This window comes from Physeter macrocephalus, chromosome 15, assembly GCF_002837175.3.
Source record: "Physeter macrocephalus isolate SW-GA chromosome 15, ASM283717v5, whole genome shotgun sequence".
Taxonomy (NCBI): Eukaryota; Metazoa; Chordata; class Mammalia; order Artiodactyla; family Physeteridae; genus Physeter; species Physeter macrocephalus.
Window position 1 is genome coordinate 67,167,393 of NC_041228.1, and position 23,235 is coordinate 67,190,627.

A 23,235-nucleotide genomic window follows, 5' to 3' on the forward strand; every position below is an offset into this window, starting at 1 on the left:
CTTTTCATGCAAATCTGAATCTTATTTCTATTCAGACTGAACACAAAGATGCCCATATTTTGAAGCTAATACATAACAATATATTCAAATTCAAGAATTTTTTTTTTGACAAATTTTAGCATACTGATGAAGTCTCGGATGAATACATGAAACCCCAGGTAACCACCTAGATTTACTCATTATAAAGAGGAAGACTTTCGTAACTTTTAGTTTAAATGTATTAACATTGACTGTAAAATATATTTTTCATTTACCTAATGTTTCACTTTCTGCCCAGAGAGCTGCAGATCCAGATAAAGTTCTTTGAAGGTGTCCACGGTTTTCTTGTTTAGACTGAAGATGGCCAATGAGAAATGGGATTGGCTGGTCAGGTGTCTCAGTAATTAACTTGGTCATTAATTCCTGAAGGCAAAGTAAAGCATATGTTTACATCTAAAATAACAGCAAACTATATATAACTTATTACTGCCAAGCACTACAACTAACTTAATCCTCATAAAACTCCTTTCAGGAAGGCACAAGTTATTGTCCTCACCTTGAGGAAACTGAAGTGCAGAGAAGCACACTGTGTTACACAGCTAATACATGACAAAGCCAAGATATATTTATTTGTATTATTATATTTGTCCAAAAATATACTAGAAATTTATTCTAAAAAGAATTTTCAATTTCAGATTACTATTTTGAGAGATGCCATTATATATTAACTTTTCAGTAAACCTCACCATATGCCTTATATACCAATATCATTTTTCTTTCTTAACTATATATAAATATCCCTAAATGAAGAAAATGTTGTTGGAATGAAAGAAACAAGCCACAGCTTCACAGAAACCAAAAAATGTCTTAAACTGGTTCTCCAACAGAGATTCCTTTTTCCAAAAGCCCTGATAGGTATTCATTCTTTCTTGTTCCTGTTCTTTCTTTCTTTTTTTTAATGAGTGAAGCAATGGAGAGTCCCATTTTTAGACAGCTCTAATGATGCTTTAAATTGGGGAGAAATCTGCTTAAGGGTAATATTTACACATTGTTTTTGCCAGTCAGGAACAGCAAGAGCAAGTGCCAATTTGTGGTCCATCAGAATCCCCAGGCTGTTTTCTGATGAACAGCTGCCAAGCCAACTGAACATCACTTTGTGCTGTGCAACTGGGTTTGTGAACTTGCACGCACCACTTTAGATTCATATTCGTCACATTTCATCATGTTGGGTTTAGCCCAGAATTCTAGTCTGTCAATTGTCATTTTAAGTTCAGATTCTGTGAGAGGCAGTGGTTCTAGTGATACACTGGGTATCAGGTATTAGGACGGCTAATGGAAGGGATACTGGAAATTCCCCATCCCATTGTCTTTTTTTGTTGGTGGCCTATTTCCTTTGCCTTGAATGCTCTTTTCCCGGATGTTCAGATGGCTGGCTTGTCATCATTCAGTCTCTAATGATACCTTCTTAAAAAAGCTTACCCTAACGAATCTTCATAAGCTTTTATCACTTCTTCATCTTCTTCGCAGTATTTAGCACTCTCCAGAATCATCTCATTTAATATTTGCTCATCAGTTTGTGCCTGACTCTTCTCCCCTCCTACTACAGCACTAAGACCAAGGACTGGCCTGGTTTGATCTCTACTCTCTCCTTAGGGTCTAGATTCTACCTAGTTCATAGGTGGTGTTGAATGAATGAATGAATAAATATTTGGTTTACTGACCCCAGGTAAATATTAGAAATTAAAATCCCTTACTGTCCTAATAAACAACAATTAAAGCATCCATAGATTTCTTAGCCCAGCAAAACACACTCTTCTGAACTCTTACACAAGAAACTGCTGTCATGTCTCAGGGATATTTGTTGACATTTATAATAGTCTAGGAACACATGGATTTATCTGAGTAGAGGCTAAATGGATTTTATAGATGACAAGATTCCAAGTTGATCTCAGAGACATGGATAAAATAATTCAAGGTATTTCAAAAATGTCCAGCCTGAACATAAAGTTGGAACTAAAAAGAGGAAAGGATTTCGACTATGAACACACTGTGAAGCAAAATATTTGTCAGACAAACGTAAGACGTTTTTATATTCTAAAAAACAGGTAAGCAAACAACCAGTTGGCAAAGGTCTTCTTTACTTCTGTTATTTGAAGTCTCAATTATTATGGTTATAACTTAAGAGGTCATTCCTCTACATGGTAGAGCAATGCAAGGTTCAATTAAAACCCAATTACACAGAAGTGGAACATAATTTAAAACATTTTAGATTTTGCTACTGTAGAAAAGATGCATTATATTCTATTTAAATTAACTGTACATTACAAAAGCTATGAAAAAATAGAGAGAAAAATAAATAGAAGGACCAACTAGATTACTCTTGTTACAGAAGGCCTGGGCACTCCGATAAAGCAAAATTAGGTCAGATAACAGGGCTTTAAAGCTAAAGCAATTTCTACCCTGAAATCTCTGAAGATCTCACGCACTTTTTTTTTTTTTAACTTTCAAGTTAGATGGAAAGTTTCTGGGGTTTTTTCCTTTTAAAATAAACTGAAGTGTCCCTATATTGTCTTTAGGAGATGGACCATACAGTCATAATAGACCAAATAGTCACTGTTAATTTTTTTTAAATAGCATCCGTCTAGTAGCTAGTTTTGGATACTCTTATATTCCATTAATGAATATACGAGATTAAAGACACAGGACAAAAACCGTCATAAACAAAATGAAAAGAGCTAATGTTTGCAATAAGGTGTACTGGGTATGTTGGTTGATTAAGAGTCTAGTTCTAGGTTATTGCATTTATAAGAGGAATTACCCTGCCTCTCACTCAATCCATGTATATCCACTGGCATTCGGACTTTAATGATTCTGAGGACTTAAACTCTTTCCCAGACGTGAACATTTTAAATCCTTAGATTTGCAAAGATGCTACCGGCAATAAAAAGACTGGTTTTCCCCACTAGGAATGAGGCACATAGAGATAGAAGCGAGGGGCCCACAGATCGAGGAGATGAGAAAGGAGCCGCGCACCTTGAAGGTCAGGTGGAAGACAGACACCCGACCAAAGAAGGTGGTCAGGGACCGGCCACCATAAGTTTAAGAGTATTCCAGAAGAGCGGGCCAATGTCGGGAATGGAGGCCGAACGCCATTAGGGAATATTCTGTGCTTCCGGGGAGGGAGAGCGGGGCTCATTTACTATTCTTACCCTGAGCGTAAGAGTTGTGCCATGGAACTCCTGGGTGTCAGAGCCCGACCAACAGAGCGACGCTGCATCCAGCCATCCCCTACTGGGCCACCCGTCGCCCGCGCGGACGCCAGCCGGCGCAGCAACAGCGCGCTCCGCCGACGCTGCCTGCTCGGCCGGACGGCGGCCCCGCGCAGGCGCACTCTGGGGCGCGGACTCGGGCGCAGAGGCGGGTCTTGGGAACGCCGCCCGCCAGTTCCGAGCCCTAGTGGTGCCCGAGCGCCTGAGAGCAGGCTCCTCAGCAAGGGTCCCTGGAGTGTCACCCTCTTTCTGCCCCGGAATGCAGTTACCCCCGCAGCTGTCCCGAGGGAGATACACCGACGTGGCTTTTGGGCCGCTGCCCCAAGCCTGTCCCGGGACGCCGTCTGCAGACCCCGGGAACCCTGCCACGCTCTGGATGGCGACCCCAGCGCCCCGGGAGCTGGCTGCAGTGTGCCAGGGTATCCCTGTATCTACTGAATCGTGTCTGGAGCCAGAAACCCCACCCTCCTGCCTTACCCACACCAGAGACTTCAGCCTCAGACCCAATGAGGATGCTTCCCAGCTCGCAGGACCAGGAGGACCAGGGCCCGGTCCCCGCCTGACAGTTTCATGACGAGAGCCCTCCCCAGAGCTCAGGCCTTAGGCTCAGAGGCTGCCCTGAACTTTGGCAAGAAGGTTTGGAGTGTTCCCGCCTGAGCAGCTTTCTACTAATACCCTTGCCTGTCAACCAGGAATCAGGCCTGTAGAATGGGCCGCCCTCCGCATTTGCTCCTTCGGTGGTTTTCAAGCTTTCCTTTAGCCAAGGATTCCTGGGAGGTTTTGGCTTTGGGCATAAATAACTTGAAACAATCGAAATGGCAATAGCACTCCTGTCCTGGAACAAAAACATTATGGAAATTTTAGGCCAAGGGCTTGGGAATTGATAAAATAAAGGTATTAGTTTTAATGTGACCCTGTTTGCACTCAAAGGCTAGTTAAAGATGGGGCATTCAAGTTGCAAACAAAATATATTAGCAGCTGTCCTCAACAGAGGATTTAACTCCTAGTTAATTGATATCAATAATATTACTGATGTAAGCGAGAAGCAAAAGAAGAAACAGGATAAGGCAGCGATTAGACACAGAGGCTTTGAAATCCTATGGACGCTTTTTCAAATCACTCGTCTTCTACTTAGTAGCTGTATGACTTTGGGCAAGAAACTTAATCACTTTAACGTTCAATACTTCATCTACTAAATGTGGATGATAATAGTACCTACATGATACAGTTGCCAGGAGGATTAAATAAGATAATGATTGCAAAGCATTCATAAAGTGCTTGGGATATATGTAGCCTGTTGTGTTGGGTGGCCTAACATTTTCTTCTAAGGCTGGGAACTGTTTCCCAGAATCTTCTTTATATGATCTGGGTTAGAGTACAGTATCCCAAAGTGAGGAATTCATAGAAGACTTAGAAAGTAAGAGAAGCAGAAGAAATTATTCTCTGGAGTTGATTGCAAGCAGATGTGACAGCAGATGAGGGATTCACATCAGCTTCCCAGCAAATTTGTGGAAACCTCCACTGCAGACTGGGATAGCTGTAGGAGTGGTACAAAAGTACTGGAGAACTGCAGCAGCTTCCAGGCAAGGAATTGAAAACCACTTGCTTTGGATATCCAGGTGGTGATTTTCAGGGTGGGCTCTTCTACCTTTGGTGACAGACAGCTCCCCGACCTTCAGCATTTCCCTGGCCTCTGCGCCCCAACCTTCTAACTCTCCATCATGCAAACTTATTTGTATTAAACCCTATATGACCCAGATACGGAGTTGCTTCTGTTTTCCTGACTAAACCCCCCTTAATGATCTACCCAAAGGTGGTGTTAGCTAATATTTTCAAGTTTATTATTGCTTTTATATATTTCTATATTATTTTTATATATTTATATGTTTATTATTACCACTACTGTTATTACCATTTTTATCAGATATTTTTATAGCATATGTTTTTGATAGACTATGTACATTGCATCTTTTTATTGGCTTTATATTTTCTGATTATACAACTAATTAATGCTCTCTTAATACAGTTTATTATAAACTGCAGTCTTTAACTTCATGAGTATTGAGACAGCCCCTGCATTGATATGTTTCCTTTTTTTGTTAATTATAATTTTGTTACCAATTCAAATATATTTATTTTAAAAACATAAATATATAGGAAGATAACATTATTTTTAAAAATTTTGAAAAACAATCTAGAGAACATAAATCATTAATTACTGACTGCAAATTTGTATTATACATCATGTGAATACATGGAAGTTAGGGTATTATAGCCTTGTACCATATAGAGCATGGCCATAATTAATAAGTTGGAGAATGAATGCTAACTAAATAGCAATAATGACTGTCGCAAAATACATTTTAATTTTAACGTCCACTAGATAAAAGCAAAACCATGAGTGAGTTGGTAGCTCACCATAGTCATTTATTATTAAATAATGTGTGAGTAGTTAAGGGAATGAGTAATCAGGCAACAGTAGAAAACATTTTAATAGATTTTTTTCATCTGATGAAAGCTATGGAATCTCTTGGTTAAAAGACCAAAAAGTACATGTATACACACAAACATCAAATCTTACATAATATTCCTGGGTGCGTACCCATCCATGGGCTAACCTTCTAAGGTTTCATTGACTCCAGGTTAAGAATCCTTGCTTCAGGTCGCACAGCAAACAGACAGCATGGCATTCTGCCTAAAAATTTACTTACTTACTTAACTTCTTACTTGGGAGTAAGTTACTTCTTACTTCATTTCCTGAGAGGTAAGTACTAGCTTCAGTAGAAAGTTATCAGGAAACAAAATTAAAACCATTTCCAAAATCTCAGAACTTTCTCATCATCTAGTCTTTTAGTTAAATCAATAAATTTACAGGATATTACACTATAGTAATAATGGAGGTGGTGTCAATCAAATATATTTTTTACTCAACACCATAATTATCTTAAATATTAACTGGCATGTGGCACATTACCATCTGTAGAATATTTTAGTTCAAAGCTGGCATTAAGATCTGACAACTGAATTAATTCATTCTAAATCTGCATATGTTTCAATTTACTCTTTTTAATTAGGTCTTATTAAAAGTTTGCATGAGGTCACAACCTTCCAGACACTCACCCTCTCCACCACCACCTGTTTTTCATAAATAGGTAGTTAATGGGCATTGAATTGTCAACAAATAAATGAGAGACTATCCACTTGAAAATCAGTTGTCTCCAAAGTAGCTTATTTTTCTGAAACAGCCTTATTTTAAATTGATGTCAGCATTCCCAACTGATAGAATTTCCACCCCCACCAGAATCCTTGCCTTTTCATTCATTCCATTTTCTAAATAGAAGTAGAATGGAGGAAATTTTTTTTTCTGCTTCATTACACCTCTAGGCTCTGTTATGAGTTTTGGCTTTGGCAACAAATAGGTTCCAATGCAGCATCTAGGTTTCCATGCACAAGTGAGAAGGGGACAGACATCTGTTTGATGTTTTCCGGTCAGACTCTTCTGTTCACAGAACTCAAACTGTCCTCTGGTTAATCAACCTTCCTCCACCTCAGGACCATGCTCAGGCCCACCCTAAACGTTCTCTCATTCCCAATCAGAACTGAGATTTCACTGGAAGGCTGAGCTCAACAGGAAAGGAAGCAATGTGAATAGCAATAATTAAAAGTATCAGTTATTTATTGAGTTTGATATGCACAAGTGTCAAGTATATTCCATAGATTTAAACACTCACTATACATTAAAGGACTGCATACAAGATGCACAACCCAACTAGGATATATGCACTTTTACAAAGGTGTGTGTTAACTCCCTGCTTATTTCAGGTCACCTGCCCCTCACCAACAACCCACCTATGCAAACAATCTTAGCCACGCATCCAAACACAACCATAGAGGCCTAGGGAATAAGAAATTCTCACCGCTGTTTTGAAAGACTCTTTGGCCCTTCTTAAATATCATTTAATATAAAATTAGGTTATGATACTCATTTGTAATACACAGTAAAAGGCAACTAATTTACCTCGATATATATTATAGAATATAATCCAGTTAGGGAAAGTAAAAAAAAAAAATAAGTAGTTTTATAATGAAGATTAAGAATAATGAAAATACCGCAATTAAAAAATAATCGTTCTAAGTTTTAGAGCTGAATTTTAGATACTAAATTCTCTCTGCTTTTAATAATATAGACAAATAATAAATCTAACTAGCAGATGACAAGTGACGAATATTTTGCCTAATACCTATTAATCCCTCTAATTCAGAGATGACATCTCTGTATTCGAGATGCTAAAGTAGATTTAGTATTTAATCTAATTATTGAATATTTAATATCCACTTTGAAAGAGTTTTCATATAAACGTACAAGCTTGTAGTTAAATTTCCACACAAACATCAAGGTCTCCAGAGAAATATTAGCATACTATATGGAAATACTTTTACTTAAGGAATTTATATTGTTCAATATATAGTCTATCAACGCAACTATTTTGAAGTTAGGTAGGACTTTCCACAGTCTTGGAAATATCTCTGTAGGAGTACAATAGAGGTGAAACTCAGCAGAAATAGTTAAGCACTTCATGACTCAAAGAAAATAACTAAATCAATCCACGGTGGAAGTAGCAGATGTTCGTAAAAGTTGAGTAAGGAGGCTGTCCCTCAGTTGAGTAAGAATTACTTTATTTTAGCCTTTTGTCATTTATAAATAATGTGTAACTAAAACAGAGTGCTCAGCATGATAGAATAATGAAGAAATTTCATAGTGCACACCCGGCACTTCCTTTTGGAACCGATGATCTAAGGAAAGGATGTCCACATTTCTGTCTCTATGGCAAGGATATCTTCAAATTGGTTATGGATACATTGGCCCATCCTAGGTGAACACCACTACTACTACTACTACTACTACTACTACTACTACTACTACTACTACTACTACTATGTAAGCCTTACTCTGATTCCATCCTAAAAGAGTCATAAATCAAAGGGACCATGTACATATGGGCCTATTTCTAGAACTACATTTTATTTCATTAATCTATTTGTCAATCTTATACCATCATTGCAATATCTTAATGATAGAGCTATACAATATCTCTAATATCTTGTGGAAAAAATCATCCTATTTTGTTTCTATCACCTTTCTAGTTATTCTGCCAAGATTATGTTCATTTTTCCTCTTATTTTCTTTGGGTCGATTGAAATTTATTCTACTTTTCCCTCTGTTAGTCTGAAAGTTATACACACTTTTAAGATTCTTTTAGTCGTTACCCAGAGATTATAAAATTAATACTTGACTTATCTACATTAAGTATTAATTGGTATTTTTCCCTCATCTCAGATTTTGCAAGGAATTTAGAATACTTTGATACCACTTATCACCCCTGGCTTTTATTTTTATTGTTGTGTACTATAATTACATAGATAATATATATATAATATATAATATTATATATGAAATATAGGGCTTCCCTGGTGGCGCAGTGATTGAGGGCCCGCCTGCCGATGCAGGGGACACGGGTTCGTGCCCTGGTCCGGGAGGATCCCGCGTGCCGCGGAGCGGCTGGGCCCGTGGGCCATGGCCGCTGAGCCTGCGCGTCCGGAGCCTGTGCTCCGCAGCGGGAGAGGCCACAACGGTGAGAGGCCCGTGTACCGGGGAAAAAAAAAAAAAAAGAAATATATACACATATATTAAACCCCACAAAGTATTTTTTTATTTTTATTTTATGCCATTAGCATACATTTATATGTACCCACATAGTTACCATTTTTATTGCTTTTATATCTTTATTCATCTCTAACCATCCATCTGGGATTATTCTCAGCAGCATAAGGAACACCTTTATTTTAGTGGTGACAAATTATATGTGTTTTGGTTTGCACAGAAATGTCGTTTTTTGCTTTCTAAACTTGAAGATAATTTCACTGTATCTATATATTGGGATTACTTTCCATTTTTTTTCCCATTTTTCCTTTTGAGAATTCAAGCATATTTCTTTCTAAAAAATCTAGCTTTTTCTAGGGATTTTAAAAAGATTTTCTCTTGTTTTGTAACTATATGAGATGATGGATGTTAGCTAAACTTACTGTGGTAATCATTTTGCAATATATGTCCATGAAGGCATTATGCTGTACACCTTAAACTTACACAGTGCTGTATGTCAATTAAATCACAATAAAACTGAAAACAATGATAATATTGGAAAAAAGAGTATGGCTCAGTCAAATCTCTAGCTTGGATGAATAGGTGGATATTTTGGCTTACGGATTCCAGAATGGGTTGGACAGCCAATCTACAGGAGGTGCAGTGATGATGCTGGGTCTCAGGAACAAGTGGAGGCAAGCACCTGAAACCTGCCACGTGTCTCTCTCGGTCTCTCATCTCGCCACATCCTTTACCTTTCTTTGCATCTGGCTTTCTCCACCTGCTAGGAAACATGATTCCTGGTCTTCCAGGACTGCAGTGCTACACAGTCACACACAGCCAACCTACTTAGCTCCTACATCTTAGATGAACAGACAGAAGTGAACTTTGAGTCTCTGGGTCTTAAATATAAATATTCCCAGCAGAGATAGAGTGGACGTATTGATCAGGTGCCCACCTGAAGCTATCCGACTGAGGCTAGAGTCATACGGACATGAAGAACATTATAGGCTTTTTAATTGCCATTTGAATGTTAAAAATGGCACTTATTAAAAGCAGAAGAGGGCTTCCCTGGTGGCGCAGTGGTTGAGAGTCCGCCTGCCGATGCAGGGGACACGGGTTCGGAATTGTGGGCAAATGATGACACAGATGCCTACTAAATATAGCTTCAAAGAAGTCACCAGCATAATAGGAACCACATGGAAAAAAAAAAAAAAAGGCTCTGATCAGCTCCAAGCAGAGTTAGTTAGGCATAGTAAGTGTTTGAATAATATTATAAATACAACTGTACACAACACTCATGCCACTGTATTAAATCATGTGTTTACCAGTTCAGCTCTCTGAAGAGTTCTTGAGGTCAGGAAACATGTCTTAGACATCTTTGTTTCCCAAGATCAAAGAACAGTTCCTGGCACATGTGCTAAAAGAAAGAATGAATAAATGAATAAATCATGTCAATAACTTTACTAAAAACCTTCTGTAGCTGCATTATGACCTGAAAAAAAATCCCCACAAACAAACAAACAAACCCCACATACCTCCCTTCATAGCATTCAAAACTACCTAAACACGGTCCCCAACCTGTGGTTTCATCTCTTATGATAAGATGCTCTAGATTCTACAGAGAGCAAAAGTTCCCTTGATACGTCTTTCACTTTCGTATCACATATTTATAGTAGGCTCTCACCTCAGAATAAACAAGACTGGCATGGCCCAGGGATTAGGGAGCTTACATTCTTTGGAAGAGTAAGACAATAAACAAATAATAAAATCAATAAGTAAAATAAATATAGATTCTGGAAAGTTCTATGGAAAAAAGGCAGAGAATATATTAGAAACATGGGGGTAAGATATATTACAGGGAGTGATCAAGAAAGCCTCTCTGAGGAAATGATATTTGATCTGAGACCTGAGTGTAAAACTAGAACCAGACCTTCAAAAATCTAGCAGTTCAGGCAGAGAGAAGAATAAATGCAAAGACTCCTGGGCATTGTGGGGCTTGGTATATTCTAAAGAGCTGTCAAATGCCAGCAGGGAATAGTGAGTTGAAGAGGTAGGCAGATGCCAGAACTTGCAGGGCTTTGTTGGTTGACATATAGACTGAATATTACTTTAAACGGAACGCAAAGCTAGTGAGTGATGTTAATTAAGGAATTGAAATTGATTTACCCTTTGAAAAGATGTGCCGAAACTGTTCAGAGACTACTGAACTATATAGTGGTGTTTTAAGTGAGGGTGCAAAGCAATGGCCTGACTTTATACATAAATTTCTAAAAGTAGACCTGACCCGGCGAGGAGTGGGTCAAATCAGCCTAAAGAATGAATCACCCAGGTGTTGGGTTTGAATGACTGAGCTGATGTCAGTGCCATTCACTATAACACGGAGCAATGAACAAGGGATGGTTCAGTGGTGGAAGACCAAGAGTTCCAACATGAACATGGGAAAGGAGCTGTGAACTAGTCAGACAGAAGAGACAGATAGTGTTCACAGCAATTTTTCAATTAATATTTTGTAATGCTTACTTTAGAATGACAAGCATTCTCTTTTATTTGTGCAACAGATATTTATTGAGCGCTCACTATAAACTAGACACCGTGTGTTGCAGATGGTCGGTGAACAAAACAGAAAGGTATCCCTGCTCTGTAGTTGTCGGTCTGTGGGTTTCCTCTTCAAATTGTCTGGAAGTAGGAAACAAGTGTCAACAGCAGAAACAGAGAATGGGAGATGAAGACTGGGAGTTTTGAGAAAAGGGAAACAAATGAAAAATCATGACCCAGGAGTGTAGGATTACCTGGCCACTTGAGATTTGTTGTCACAAATTTAAAGTAAGACAAGTTTGTGTGGTAGCATGTTTTTCTCCCAGCCCTGTTCAGCTGCACAGGTGTAGGCATGAAAGAGGCAAAAATTTGTATTTAGGTAGGTTTATGGTTTAACTAATTGAGTAGGATGAGCTGAGAGAGGGGCAAGGTAGCAATACTTGGGAGTACGTGCAATGGAGCAATTATAACGACTGGCCACTGGTCCCAGAATTTAAGCTACGCAAGGACATCAAAGAGGTAAGGGAAAATGAAAATGTGGTAGGATCAATGGATTGGACATCCAGGTAGGGTCAAAGAAAAGTTGGGGTTGGGATACTAGAGGCAGTGACCTAGATAAAGAGGAGAAGATGGTTGGAGAGAAGGATGCTTGAAAGTGAGACTCTGGAGAACGGCAGTTATTGAGTAACAACAATAGGAGTGGCTAAGACAGGAAATAAGGTGAAAAATAGATCACTGGGTGAGAGGAGTTCAACAAAGAGGTCAGTGTGATGGAAAGGTCATTTACATGTATACAAAAATTGCAAGAATGAACACAGATGTAGTATTAGAAAGAATGGCAGTATATTGAGTTAAAGCTATTGACAAATACAGGGAAACCACCCAGACGTCTATAGAGTTAAAACTATTGAGGAATATAGGGGAGCCACCCAGGGGTCTATGAAAGTTACAACTGAGGTGGTAGGCAATATAATCTGATGACACAGTTGAAAGATAGGTCTATTTTTAAATTTTTCCTTAAATCTAGTAAGTCTAGAACATTTAAGTATGAATGTTTCCTCTTTATTAGAAATATTTCATCAGCAAAAAAATTTTGGGGGGAGAATGGATACATGTATATGTATGGCTGAGTCACTTTGCTGTGCACCTGAAACTATCACAACATTGTTAATCGGCTACACTCCGATATAAACTAAAAAGTTAAAAAAAATTTTTTTTCAGCTAGGGAAAAAACCATACTATTTATTATTAAAATCCAAGATTATAAAACATTAGATGAATATACAAATTTATATATTCATTTTCAAAGAAAAATTATAGTTAATATGCAGAACACCAAGTCAATGTACAAAAAAAAAAGTTAACTGATAAGGCATTTAGTCCTAAACCAACATTAAAGTAAAAGTCATGGCATTAAGCATAGACAGAAATTCTTACATAAATTAATTTAGCAGCATGCTGGCATCAAATATTCTCTACGGTTTATGGAAAGTAAAAGAGCAAGTTGACATCATTAGTAATTGCTGGTAATAAATTGCTATTTTACAGACACCTAATACCCCATTCACAGAAGATATGTGCTAAAATCTCTCTCTCTCTCTCTAGATATATATCTATATCTATATATAGATATATATCTAGAGAGAGAGAGAGAGAGAGAGAGAGAGAGAGAGATTATATATATATATACACTCTATGTAGGCTTTGTAGAGTTATATATGTTTTGATAAAAACAGACATCATGTGCTTAAGACTAAATTCCATAATGAACAATAAACAGCAATCAGTTTCAATAAACCCTCACTGAGTTCGACTAGGCTCACTGCAGCTGGTAAATCACAAGGTGATTTAGAAAGATTCACAATCACTCAATAAAATCCATTTTCTGCTGAGGCAATGAATAATCTTGCCAGCTGTTGTCAAGATGGTTTTACATATGAAGTATGCCGTGTATGCTTATATATTTTTATTTGACCAAAAACACTTTCCCTCAACACTGAACCTAGACCACAAACACTATTTGGAAGCAGTGGCTCTGTAATGTTTAACAGGTTAAATACAAGTTGGTTTCTTGTATAATACAGTGGAATGACCTTACAGACCTACACAATGACTAGCCTCATGCCCCAAGGTCCTATTAGAATAACAGAAAAGATGTTATGTAAAAAATGAAAGCACAATAGCACGGGAAAACAAGAAAGAGTGCCATCAACGGACTGGAAATTTTGAGAAACTCTAAAGCATGAAGAACTAAGCAGATGGGGTAAGACTAATGGTTACCTTAGAACAGCCGAGACACTACAGCCCAAGACACCAGAAGGAAGTTCTCTTCTTCCCAAGAGAGCCAGAGAGACCATTCCAGCTAAAGCACCAACCATAGGCCAAGGAGAAGCTATCAGTGTAATTCATCAAAGAACTACATTTGGAGCAGCTGGGCTTGTTGAGACCCATCTCTCTCTTCTAAGGGATGCTGTTGGCACCTGGGGCTTTTACACACAGAGTGAGGTCAGAGAACTCTTTTTTTTTTTTTTAATTAATTTATTTATTTATTTATTTTTGGCTGCATTGGGTCTTCGTTGCTGTGCGCGGGCTTTCTCTAGTTGTGGAGAGCGCGGGCTACTCTTCATTGTGATGTGAGGGCTTCTGATTGCGGGGGCTTCTCTTGTTGCAGAGCACAGGCTCTAGGCACACAAGCTTCAGTAGTTGTGGCACGTGGGCTCAGTAGTTGTGGCTCGCGGGCTCTAGAGCTCAGGCTCAGTAGTTGTGGCGCATGGGCTTAGTTGCTCTGCGGCATGTGGGATCTTCCCAGACCAGGGCTCGAACCCGTGTCCCCTGCATTGGCAGGTGGATTCTTAACCACTGCACCACCAGGGAAGTCCCCAGAGAACTCTTTGCCAATGCCATCTGTCTAAGAAAGGACTCCAGGAATAACCGTAGACTCCAAGAAGCAGCAGAGTACAACTTGAGGTAACCCTGGGCTCCACATCTCATGGAAGGTGAGGACAGAGTCCAGTGAGTGAACTACAGGAAAGCTTTCTACCCCCAGAGCAGGGCCCTCCTTTCTTGGGGACACTGGATTTCGACTTGCATATTGTACAAGGAAGTCTGATTGCTAATCTCTCTAAGCCCATTCACCCAGCTTTCCCAGTCAAGGAAGAGGTCAGATGGGGAATCTACTCAAGTACAGAGGGACCCATACAAGCTACCTATAATAAGAAATCTTATCTTTCATTCATATATATGAATCGACAACCAGAAATCACCAGAAATTTTAGGAAAAATTGTGCAAGTGTATAAGCAAGACAACTGAGACGAGAAGAAATAGAGCAATTTCAGGAAACTACTGGAAAGAGTGTTACATTTATAAAACAAGAACTTGCTGCCATGAAAAATAAGAAATCTAAGGAAAATATTATATAGCGTCGATGAGGATTAAAATAGAATTGCAAAAATCAAAATATAAATGGAAGGACTAAATAAATTCAAGACAATGTAGTGATCTAAAAACTAAAGTTGAATAAATCTAATGATAAATGAAATAAAAATACAAAAATCGCGAAATATACATTAAGAGGTATGGAAGTCAAGATATGGAAGGCCCACCACTTTTAAGAAACATTTCAGAGAAATACACTGACAATGCAGATAAGAAAACAAAGAAAAATACAATAAAAATTCCCTAAGCTAAAGAGATATACCCAAAGCATCATACTGAAAGAGCTCAGAATTAATGAAAAGACCCTTAACTAAAAATACCCCGATGAAATGTTATGAGTTCACAGACAAAAATAAAATAATAAAAGATGTCAGAGGGGAGAAGTGCTGCCTTATAAAATAAAAAGAATCTGAGTGATATTAAACTTCTCATCAGTAAAATTCAATGTTAAAAAACAAAAGGGCTGTAAACTTTAAGATGCTCAACTGGGGTGAGTGGGGGACATGACCTTAGAATTGTATGAATGGGCCAGGATATAAATCAAATGTGTGGGAAAAAATAAGGATATTTTCAGACATGAAATTCAGAGAGTTTATTTCCCCCCTCCATGAAAAAAAAGTTAAAGAGATGCTCTACAATGATAGAAAAGGAATCTAAGTAAAAGCATAACATGAATATAAAAACCAAAGGCAGCCATGTATTCAGAAATATGGTGAAATCATAGAAAGAATTTTTTAATATAGAATTTGACCTTTAGTAAGTTCTTCAGGTAATAATATTTTAGTAAAAGGTGATTACTTTTCCATTTTTATGGGTATAGTCACTCTACATGCCTCTGCAGCCCCACACCTCGTGCTTAGCCTCCACGGTGTCCTACTTCTGGGGCAGGTTGGTTTTCCTCTCCCTGAGAGGCCCACACCACAGCTCCACCCAAAGAAGATGCTCCCACAGCCCCTTACACTCCAGTCCACCCAAAGAAGCAGTCTTCCAAGACATCACCACTAGGATCTGCAGAAAGAACAGTGTTGCCCAAGAAGGTCCAGTGCAACTGGATGACCTTCCTTCACCCACAAGGCTCTCAGGAGGTCCCATCATGCCTCACCTATCCCAACTGTGTCATCAACAGAAACACAAGCCTCCCAGTTTAGCGCCCAGACTGCCATACCCATAGTCTTCTGTATATTCACAAATCTAACCTATCTTCACCCCCTCTCTATGATTCCAGACCCTTCCACCATGTTCTATGACGGTACACTGAAAGAAGGATGGAAACCGTGTTTAAATTTACTGAAACTAAAGCCACCAGCAGACCAGCAGATCAAATCGTCCATGTTATTCCTCCCATTTGTTTCCTCTCTGTGTCCACGCAGGCGTTTAGCCCATGGTTGGGTCCCCAGCACCAACTCCTGCTTTACGTTTCAGAACCTCACTCCCTTCCTCTTAACACTCAACTCTCCACCCTGTAAATGAAATACTTTCTGTCAATCTTATTCTGTGCCTTTTCCTTGGTAACATGGTTTTTCTGTCCCCATACCTTTGATTCCTTTCCTCCAATAGCCAACATTTTTGTGCCCTTTTTGGTATTTTTTCATGGCCAAAGAAGTCAGACAAATTCAGGAAATCTGAAAGTGGAGACCCAACAATAAGAATTCTCTAATGGTTTCATTATAGCAGGAAAACAAGAGAGAGTTTATTTTATTTGCTTTGTGATTTAAAAGTAGTTGATTTGCCTTTATTTTAGTTTTTCAAGGAATTACAGGAAGAAGTTAAACTGGAAACAAAAATTGAATGTTTATTTTCTTCTGGGTTAGTTTCCAGGAGTGGTAAATAACCAGATTTTGTCCTATGTGTTTGTCTTGCTGTTCCTCTGTGTATGTGATGCAGGTGGTTATACACTGGAATACTGTCAGAGGTAAATGACCCTCTCCGGAAAAAACCTTAGATGATGTATGAACTGTAACCCATCACACAACCAATCAGCCAGCTGCATGTTCTCTGCCAGTCCAGAGTTGAATCCACTGTCAAGTTCTCACGGCAAGGCTATGAGAACTGTCCTAAAAAGCCATGACTCAGACTGCCTACACCTTTGAATTTACAATATCTTAGGGAGTTCAAGTTAGGTAACAGACTTACAATAGTTTATTTTAGGACCTGGGTGGACCCAGTGATCCTAGAATAAACCATATTCTTAGGTTGACAGTATTCCCAAGCTCTCAAGATTGAAGTGTCCTAAGAGATCCATATTTCTTTGCTCTTTGTGAAGATCCAACATAAGATCTCTATGTCAAAATAAGCCCAGTCTAAGCTAACTTTGATGACAGGCTCCAAATGACAAATGATCATCAAATCACCTTAAGAATGTGCAGAGTCAAAAGACAAATTGACTCACTCAATATGTAGTAACTCTGAGGCTTCCAAAAGAAGGGGGGGCGGAAAGAACCCCCAGTAAGTGAAGAGCAAAGAGCAGCCAGTGGTGAGAACAAGCAAGTCAGCGAGGGATGGAACACGACCCGACGGCCCGGGAACCACACCCTGTGACTCAGGCACTCCATCTCCCTACAGCCTCCCGCGGGGGCACAGAAGTACATCACAGAAGAGGTGCGACCTCCTCTTCTGCAAGGATAACATCACAAAGTTCCTCACTGATGTCTGCTCCCGGTTGAGTGAGGGTCTTCAAGAAGTAATTTGGTGGATGGACCTGGAGTCTGTCATACAGAGTGAAGTAAGTCAGAAGGAGAAAAATAAATGCCGTATGCTAACACATACATATGGAATCCAAAAAAAAAAAAAATGTCATGAAGAGCCTAGGGGTAGGACGGGAATAAAACACAGACCTACTAGAGAATGGACTTGAGGATATGGGGAGGGGGAAGTGTAAGCTGTGACGAAGTGAGAGAGTGGCATGGACATATATACACTACCAAACGTAGGGTAGATAGCCACATAGCACAGGGAGATCAGCTCGGTGCTTTGTGACCACCTAGAGGGGTGGGATAGGGAGGGTAGGAGGGAGGGAGACGCAAGAGGGAGGGGATATGGGGATATATGTATATGTGTATCTGATTCACTTTGTTGTAAAGCAGAAATAACACACCATTGTAAAGCAATTATACTCCAATAAAGATGTTAAAAAAAAAAAGAAGTAATTTGGCACTTGGAGACAGTGAACTGCATAGATTTGAAACTCCTGGAGTAGCAGGGAACCTCATCAAGGGGTTTCCAATGCCTGACGCTTCTCAGTAACAAGGAAGGGGAGACAGACAGGGCTGGGGTGGCAGAGGTTACTCCCACAGACCCTGTAGAGATGAGGACTTCATTTGCCATCATCATGCACTGGCCATTGGTTTCCAATACAATAGATGTAGTCGTACAGATTTTGTTCTAAAGTTTTCACTGTAATTAGGATGAATACTGATTCAAGGATACAGGCGAATAAACAGTTTCATCCTGAAAAATATACTAAGGATAGGACTGGCTGTAACATTTGTGGGGTCCAGTACAAAACAAAAATGTGGAGCCATTTATTCAAAAATTATTAAGAATTTCAAGTCAGTGAGAGCAGGGCATTAAACCAAGAGTGAGGACCTCTGAATGTAGGGCCCTGTGTAACTGCACAGGGCACATGCCCATGAAGCCAGCCCTGGCTACAGGAATGTAAAGAGTTGCTGAGTCAGACAGTACTGTGTTATAAACTGCTTTTTCAGTAAATTTCCCCAATGCTAAAAGTGCATATTCAGAAAAACAATTCAAATACAGCATGAACATCTCAAGAGTACTTGAAACTTTTTCAAACTGCTAAAAAATCATTTCTTTGATAGGGATGTTAGATTACGTAAGTAAATTCTTCTGTGCCAAAACAATAACTCTATTTTGTGATAACACCACTGGATTTTCAAAATATTATCTCAGTATACTATGCTTTGCTCCTGATAATTGTTTGATTACATATTCCTTTCAGACTATGCTAATCAACCTGTGAGCACATATCTAAAATAAACAGGATAGTGTTCAGAGATATTAATCACTCGTTCATTTGCAAGGGAATTTTAATTAGCTTTGTTTAAGCATACCCATTTGGCTTTTAAATTAATTAAGAGGCCCTGTAGCCTTCTAATAGTTAAAGTGGCTGCAGAAAAATCATAGGCTATATTTTAGTATCTTTATTTCTATAACCTATGTTTCAGGGCTGTAAATTTCTTTATTTTGCTATATTTTGCTTTTCTTTAGAAGATACACCAGGAATAAAAGAAAAAAACTGACTAAAAAAATCCAATAAAAAATATACAGAGACAATTCACAGGACAAAAGGAATGGCTCTTGAACACTGCATTTTTGAATGCAGTGCATTTCAAAAGTAAAAAATGCGAATCCCAATCTAGCAATTCAAAAATCAGAAATATACATGGACATTTATTGAGCACTACTATAAGTCTTTTGATAAGATTTTAGCTAAAGAAATAATTATACACTATACTTTGGAATATTTTACAATTATTAAGCAAAATAAAGCAGTTTATATGTACCCATATGGATCTATCTACAAGTTAAACTGCTAAATGAAAACACCACTCAGAGTGTTAGTTTATGGTTTTTAGGATAAGAATCCAGTAAACTGGAAGTTGGGAGCCTAATTAGGATAACGTTTAGGAAAATAGGGGAATTGATAGGAGAATGGAGAAATACTTGCGGGGGACCTGGAGAAAGGAGACTGCCTCAATATGAAAGCGATGAGGGGCCACAGGTGAGAGGAACAGTCTAAGACTACAGGAACGGGAAGAGATCTTCAAAATGATGGCAGACTTTCCTCACTTTACAGAAGAGAGAACTGAAGACCACAGGCATGAGCTGCCTTGTGTAAGTGTACAAAGCCACTCAGAGTTGTGCTGTATACTCTACAAGATGGAATTCATCATTAATTTATTGCAATGATTAATTATTAATGATACATTAATTCATCATTAAAAATTTTAGGAAATATTATAAATTTAGAAACATGCTGATAAATTCAGTAAACAGACATCGAGCCGTTTTAAAAAAAAAAAAAAAAATCACACCCAAACTCCATGCTAGGGCCTGGGAGATATTAGGATGAACAGGACATGTTTCCTACTGTTTGGTGGTGGGGAGTGGAGGGAAGAGGTTGAGAGAAAAATATGCCCCCAAAGTTGCCATTTAGTGTAAAAGTTGCTGCAGTTAGATGTGAACTGCCTGGACTTCCCTGGTGGTCCAGTGGTTAAGACTTCACTCTCCAGTGCAGGGGATGCAGGTTCAATCCCTGGTCAGGGAGCTCAGATCCCACATGCCTCACGGCCAAAAAATCAAAACATAAAACAGAAGCAATATTGTAACAAATTCAATAAAGACTTTAAAAATGGTCCACGTCAAAAGAAACCTTTTTTTTTTTTTTTTTGCGTTATGCGGGCCTCCCTCTGTTGTGGCTTCTCCCGTTGCGGAGCACAGGCTCCGGACGCGCAGGCTCAGCGGCCATGGCTCACGGGCCCAGCCGCTCCGCGGCATGCGGGATCCTCCCAGACCGGGGCGCGAACCCGGTTCCCCTGCATCGGCAGGCGGACGCGCAACCACTGCACCACCAGGGAAGCCCGAAAGAAATGTCTAGATATGAACTGTCTACTTAGGAACAGATATTGGAAAAGTGTATGGCTTTATAACATGTACCATGAAAAGTACCCAGCACACTTTCTATTTCTCTGCCTTCAGAATCTTTAAGTTTTCATAGCACTGAACACGTCGGACAAAATGTGGATGTTAGTTTTCTACCCCACAGCATCAACCTCCAGCACAGATACTTGAAGATGACTGGTTTCCTAATTGGCCCTTCCAATACCCCTCTATTATATAATTGTCCTAATAATATAGTTCTAATATAATAGTTGTCCACGGGGCTCTCCCTTAATAGACCATAAATTCCTAAACCACAAGGATCTGGGCTCATATATACTTCTAAATGTCTCCTAGTACATAGCAGTGATTTGTATTGATTAAGTAGGACTGTAAATTTTTATTTTAATTTTTTGTTTGTTTGACACGGTGAGGCAAACATAAGAAGTATAAAAGAGAACACATTCCTTGACATCGAGGAGTTTACAATTAGTATTTGACCAATGAATCTCAACAGGAACAGGAGGTCCCATTCCAGATGTTCAGAATCTTGAATTATTGGCTGGGGGGAGAGAAAGAGACAGAGAGAAGGAGAGAATATGAAGGTGTGTGTGTAGTAGTTAGATTCAGAGAGGAGTGGAACAAACATATTTTAATACCTTCCCCCTGTAAAGTTATATGTCCAGGGTAAACCCCAGGCTCTGTTCTTTGTGTCCCTCAGAGTACGACAGTGTTAACCCCTGGGCACACAAAAGTTGTTCACTAGGTATTTGCACACTGATAGTTATAAAAATCCCTTTGTACCTTTTCCACATATTTGCCATTGAGGTATATCCTCTTACTTGACATGATATGGAAGAGTTCAAATTATTGCTGAATGTTTTGCTAAATTCTCCCTAAAGTTGTTACAATAAGTTGTTTCAAGTCCTACTCTAGAAAAACTGTAGAATTTAAGCTAAAAAATTTAACAGTATCTTCATATCACTAACACTCAACATCATACATGGTATAATTCATTCAACTACAGGGAGACCTACTGTATTTTCAAAGATGCTGGTTCTCTAATAGTTATTTACTTCTCCCTCAGAGCAGAAATGAAATCTTGAGCACAAAATTAAATGAAAGGTACCATAACTAACGGTGGCCACTAGATGGTAACAGCAGACATGCCATTAGTTTCAGAACTAAATTATTGAGATAACTGCCTTTACTTCAAATGAGAAATTATGAGTTTACTGTAAAGCATGTAAGTCCAAAACAAGATGGAATTCATCATTAAAATTGTAGGAAATGTTATAAATTTAGAAACAAAATTATTTTGTACAATAGTTGGCACTTAAATCCATGCAATAATTGCTAAGGGACGCATGTTTCCTGTCTCAGAAATAGCATGACTACCCACTTGATTTCTCAACTATGGCATTATTCGTGATTTCTCCTTCACCTGCACCCCCAGGTAGTCAAATGCTAAGTCTGACTGATAGAACCTCATAATTAGATCTCGAATCTAATCAATCCTCTCCAATCCAGATGCCACCCCCTAGTCCTGGCCACCATCATCTCTCCCCTAGGTCACTGTAATGCTCTCCTAACAGGTATCACCACCTTCAGCCTTGTTCCCCTCTAATCCATTTTTTTCAAACGGAAGCAAGAGCATGTTTGTACTGCTCTCATCTAATCATTTCACTCTCCTATTCAAAGCCCTTCAGTGGCTTGCTATCACCTTCAGAATCAAGTAAAATCTCCTACAGATTGTTATAGGGACCTATATTCCTAAATGGCGTGAACTGATTCCTGCTGAATTCTCTAATTTAATCTCCTGCCCCTTCTTTCTCAAACTCTGCACTGAAATATTTTCTTTCCTTTGGTAAATCTTCTAAAGGTGTCCTTTCTCTATTTTTTGCCACAATGTTCATTTTCTTTCCCTACACCATTCTTAGGATGACAAGGGAGGGAAAAAGTCATGCTGAAACTTGACTTTTAGGCTGTGATGTAACTTCTGATTTGTCACTGCAACCTAGTACTGTTGCATAATGGTGGGAAGGAAGGTTCACTGCAAAATGCCTCACTTTTCACTGATGTGCTCACATTTCCATACCTTGTTCTACAAAAAATGTGAGATTATTAGTGAATTTTATTTTGCTTCAGGATAGCCTCCATTTATTTCATCAACAATGAACTACTCTGCCTAGAGGAATGTGTCAATTCTCCACATTTTTATATTTATATGGCCATTAAAATAGCCAACATTCCTTGTAATATACAGAATGAGATTGACACTATCCCTGGGTTTCAGATCGACTAGACTTGCGCAACCATCACTAATACCTGAATTCAACTCATGTTACTCACAAAAAGGCTATTAAGTCGTAGGAAATTCACTAAATATCAATACATGGATATGTATCATTTCTGTTTTCAGCATTTCCATCTTTCACCAGCCCCAAATAATTAGGTTAAAGAATGAGTGAGAACTACAGCATTGTTTTACAAATGAAATGAAATTTTGGCTAGTGGATTAAACAAAATTAAGAAAGTAATGTGTTTCTCTAATATATTCCCTTAGGAAACATTTCCAAGGTCGACATTCAATCCTCGGGCTTTTTCCAAAGCTTAGTCTTTATTTCCTGAAGCCAAGAACATGATGTTATCTCTTTTCAAAATCATAAAAACCTATGAAAGAAAATAGAACCGTAGTCCCTAACAGAGGCATATTCTTTTTTTTTTTTTGCTGTACGCGGGCCTCTCACTGT

The 23,235-nt window shown here is 38.8% G+C and overlaps 1 protein-coding gene across 2 annotated transcripts in view; it reads right to left on the reverse strand.

Annotated features, from left to right (window-relative positions):
* The window catches only part of C15H8orf34 (chromosome 15 C8orf34 homolog), a 122,218-nt gene that overhangs the window by 64,789 nt on the left and 34,194 nt on the right, over window positions 1-23,235 (reverse strand). For both annotated transcript variants that reach the window (XM_024126957.3, XM_024126956.3), the window contains exon 2: window positions 255-402. In XM_024126957.3, coding sequence (XP_023982725.1) covers window positions 255-402 — 148 coding nt within the window. The remainder of the gene's footprint in view (window positions 1-254; window positions 403-23,235) is intronic.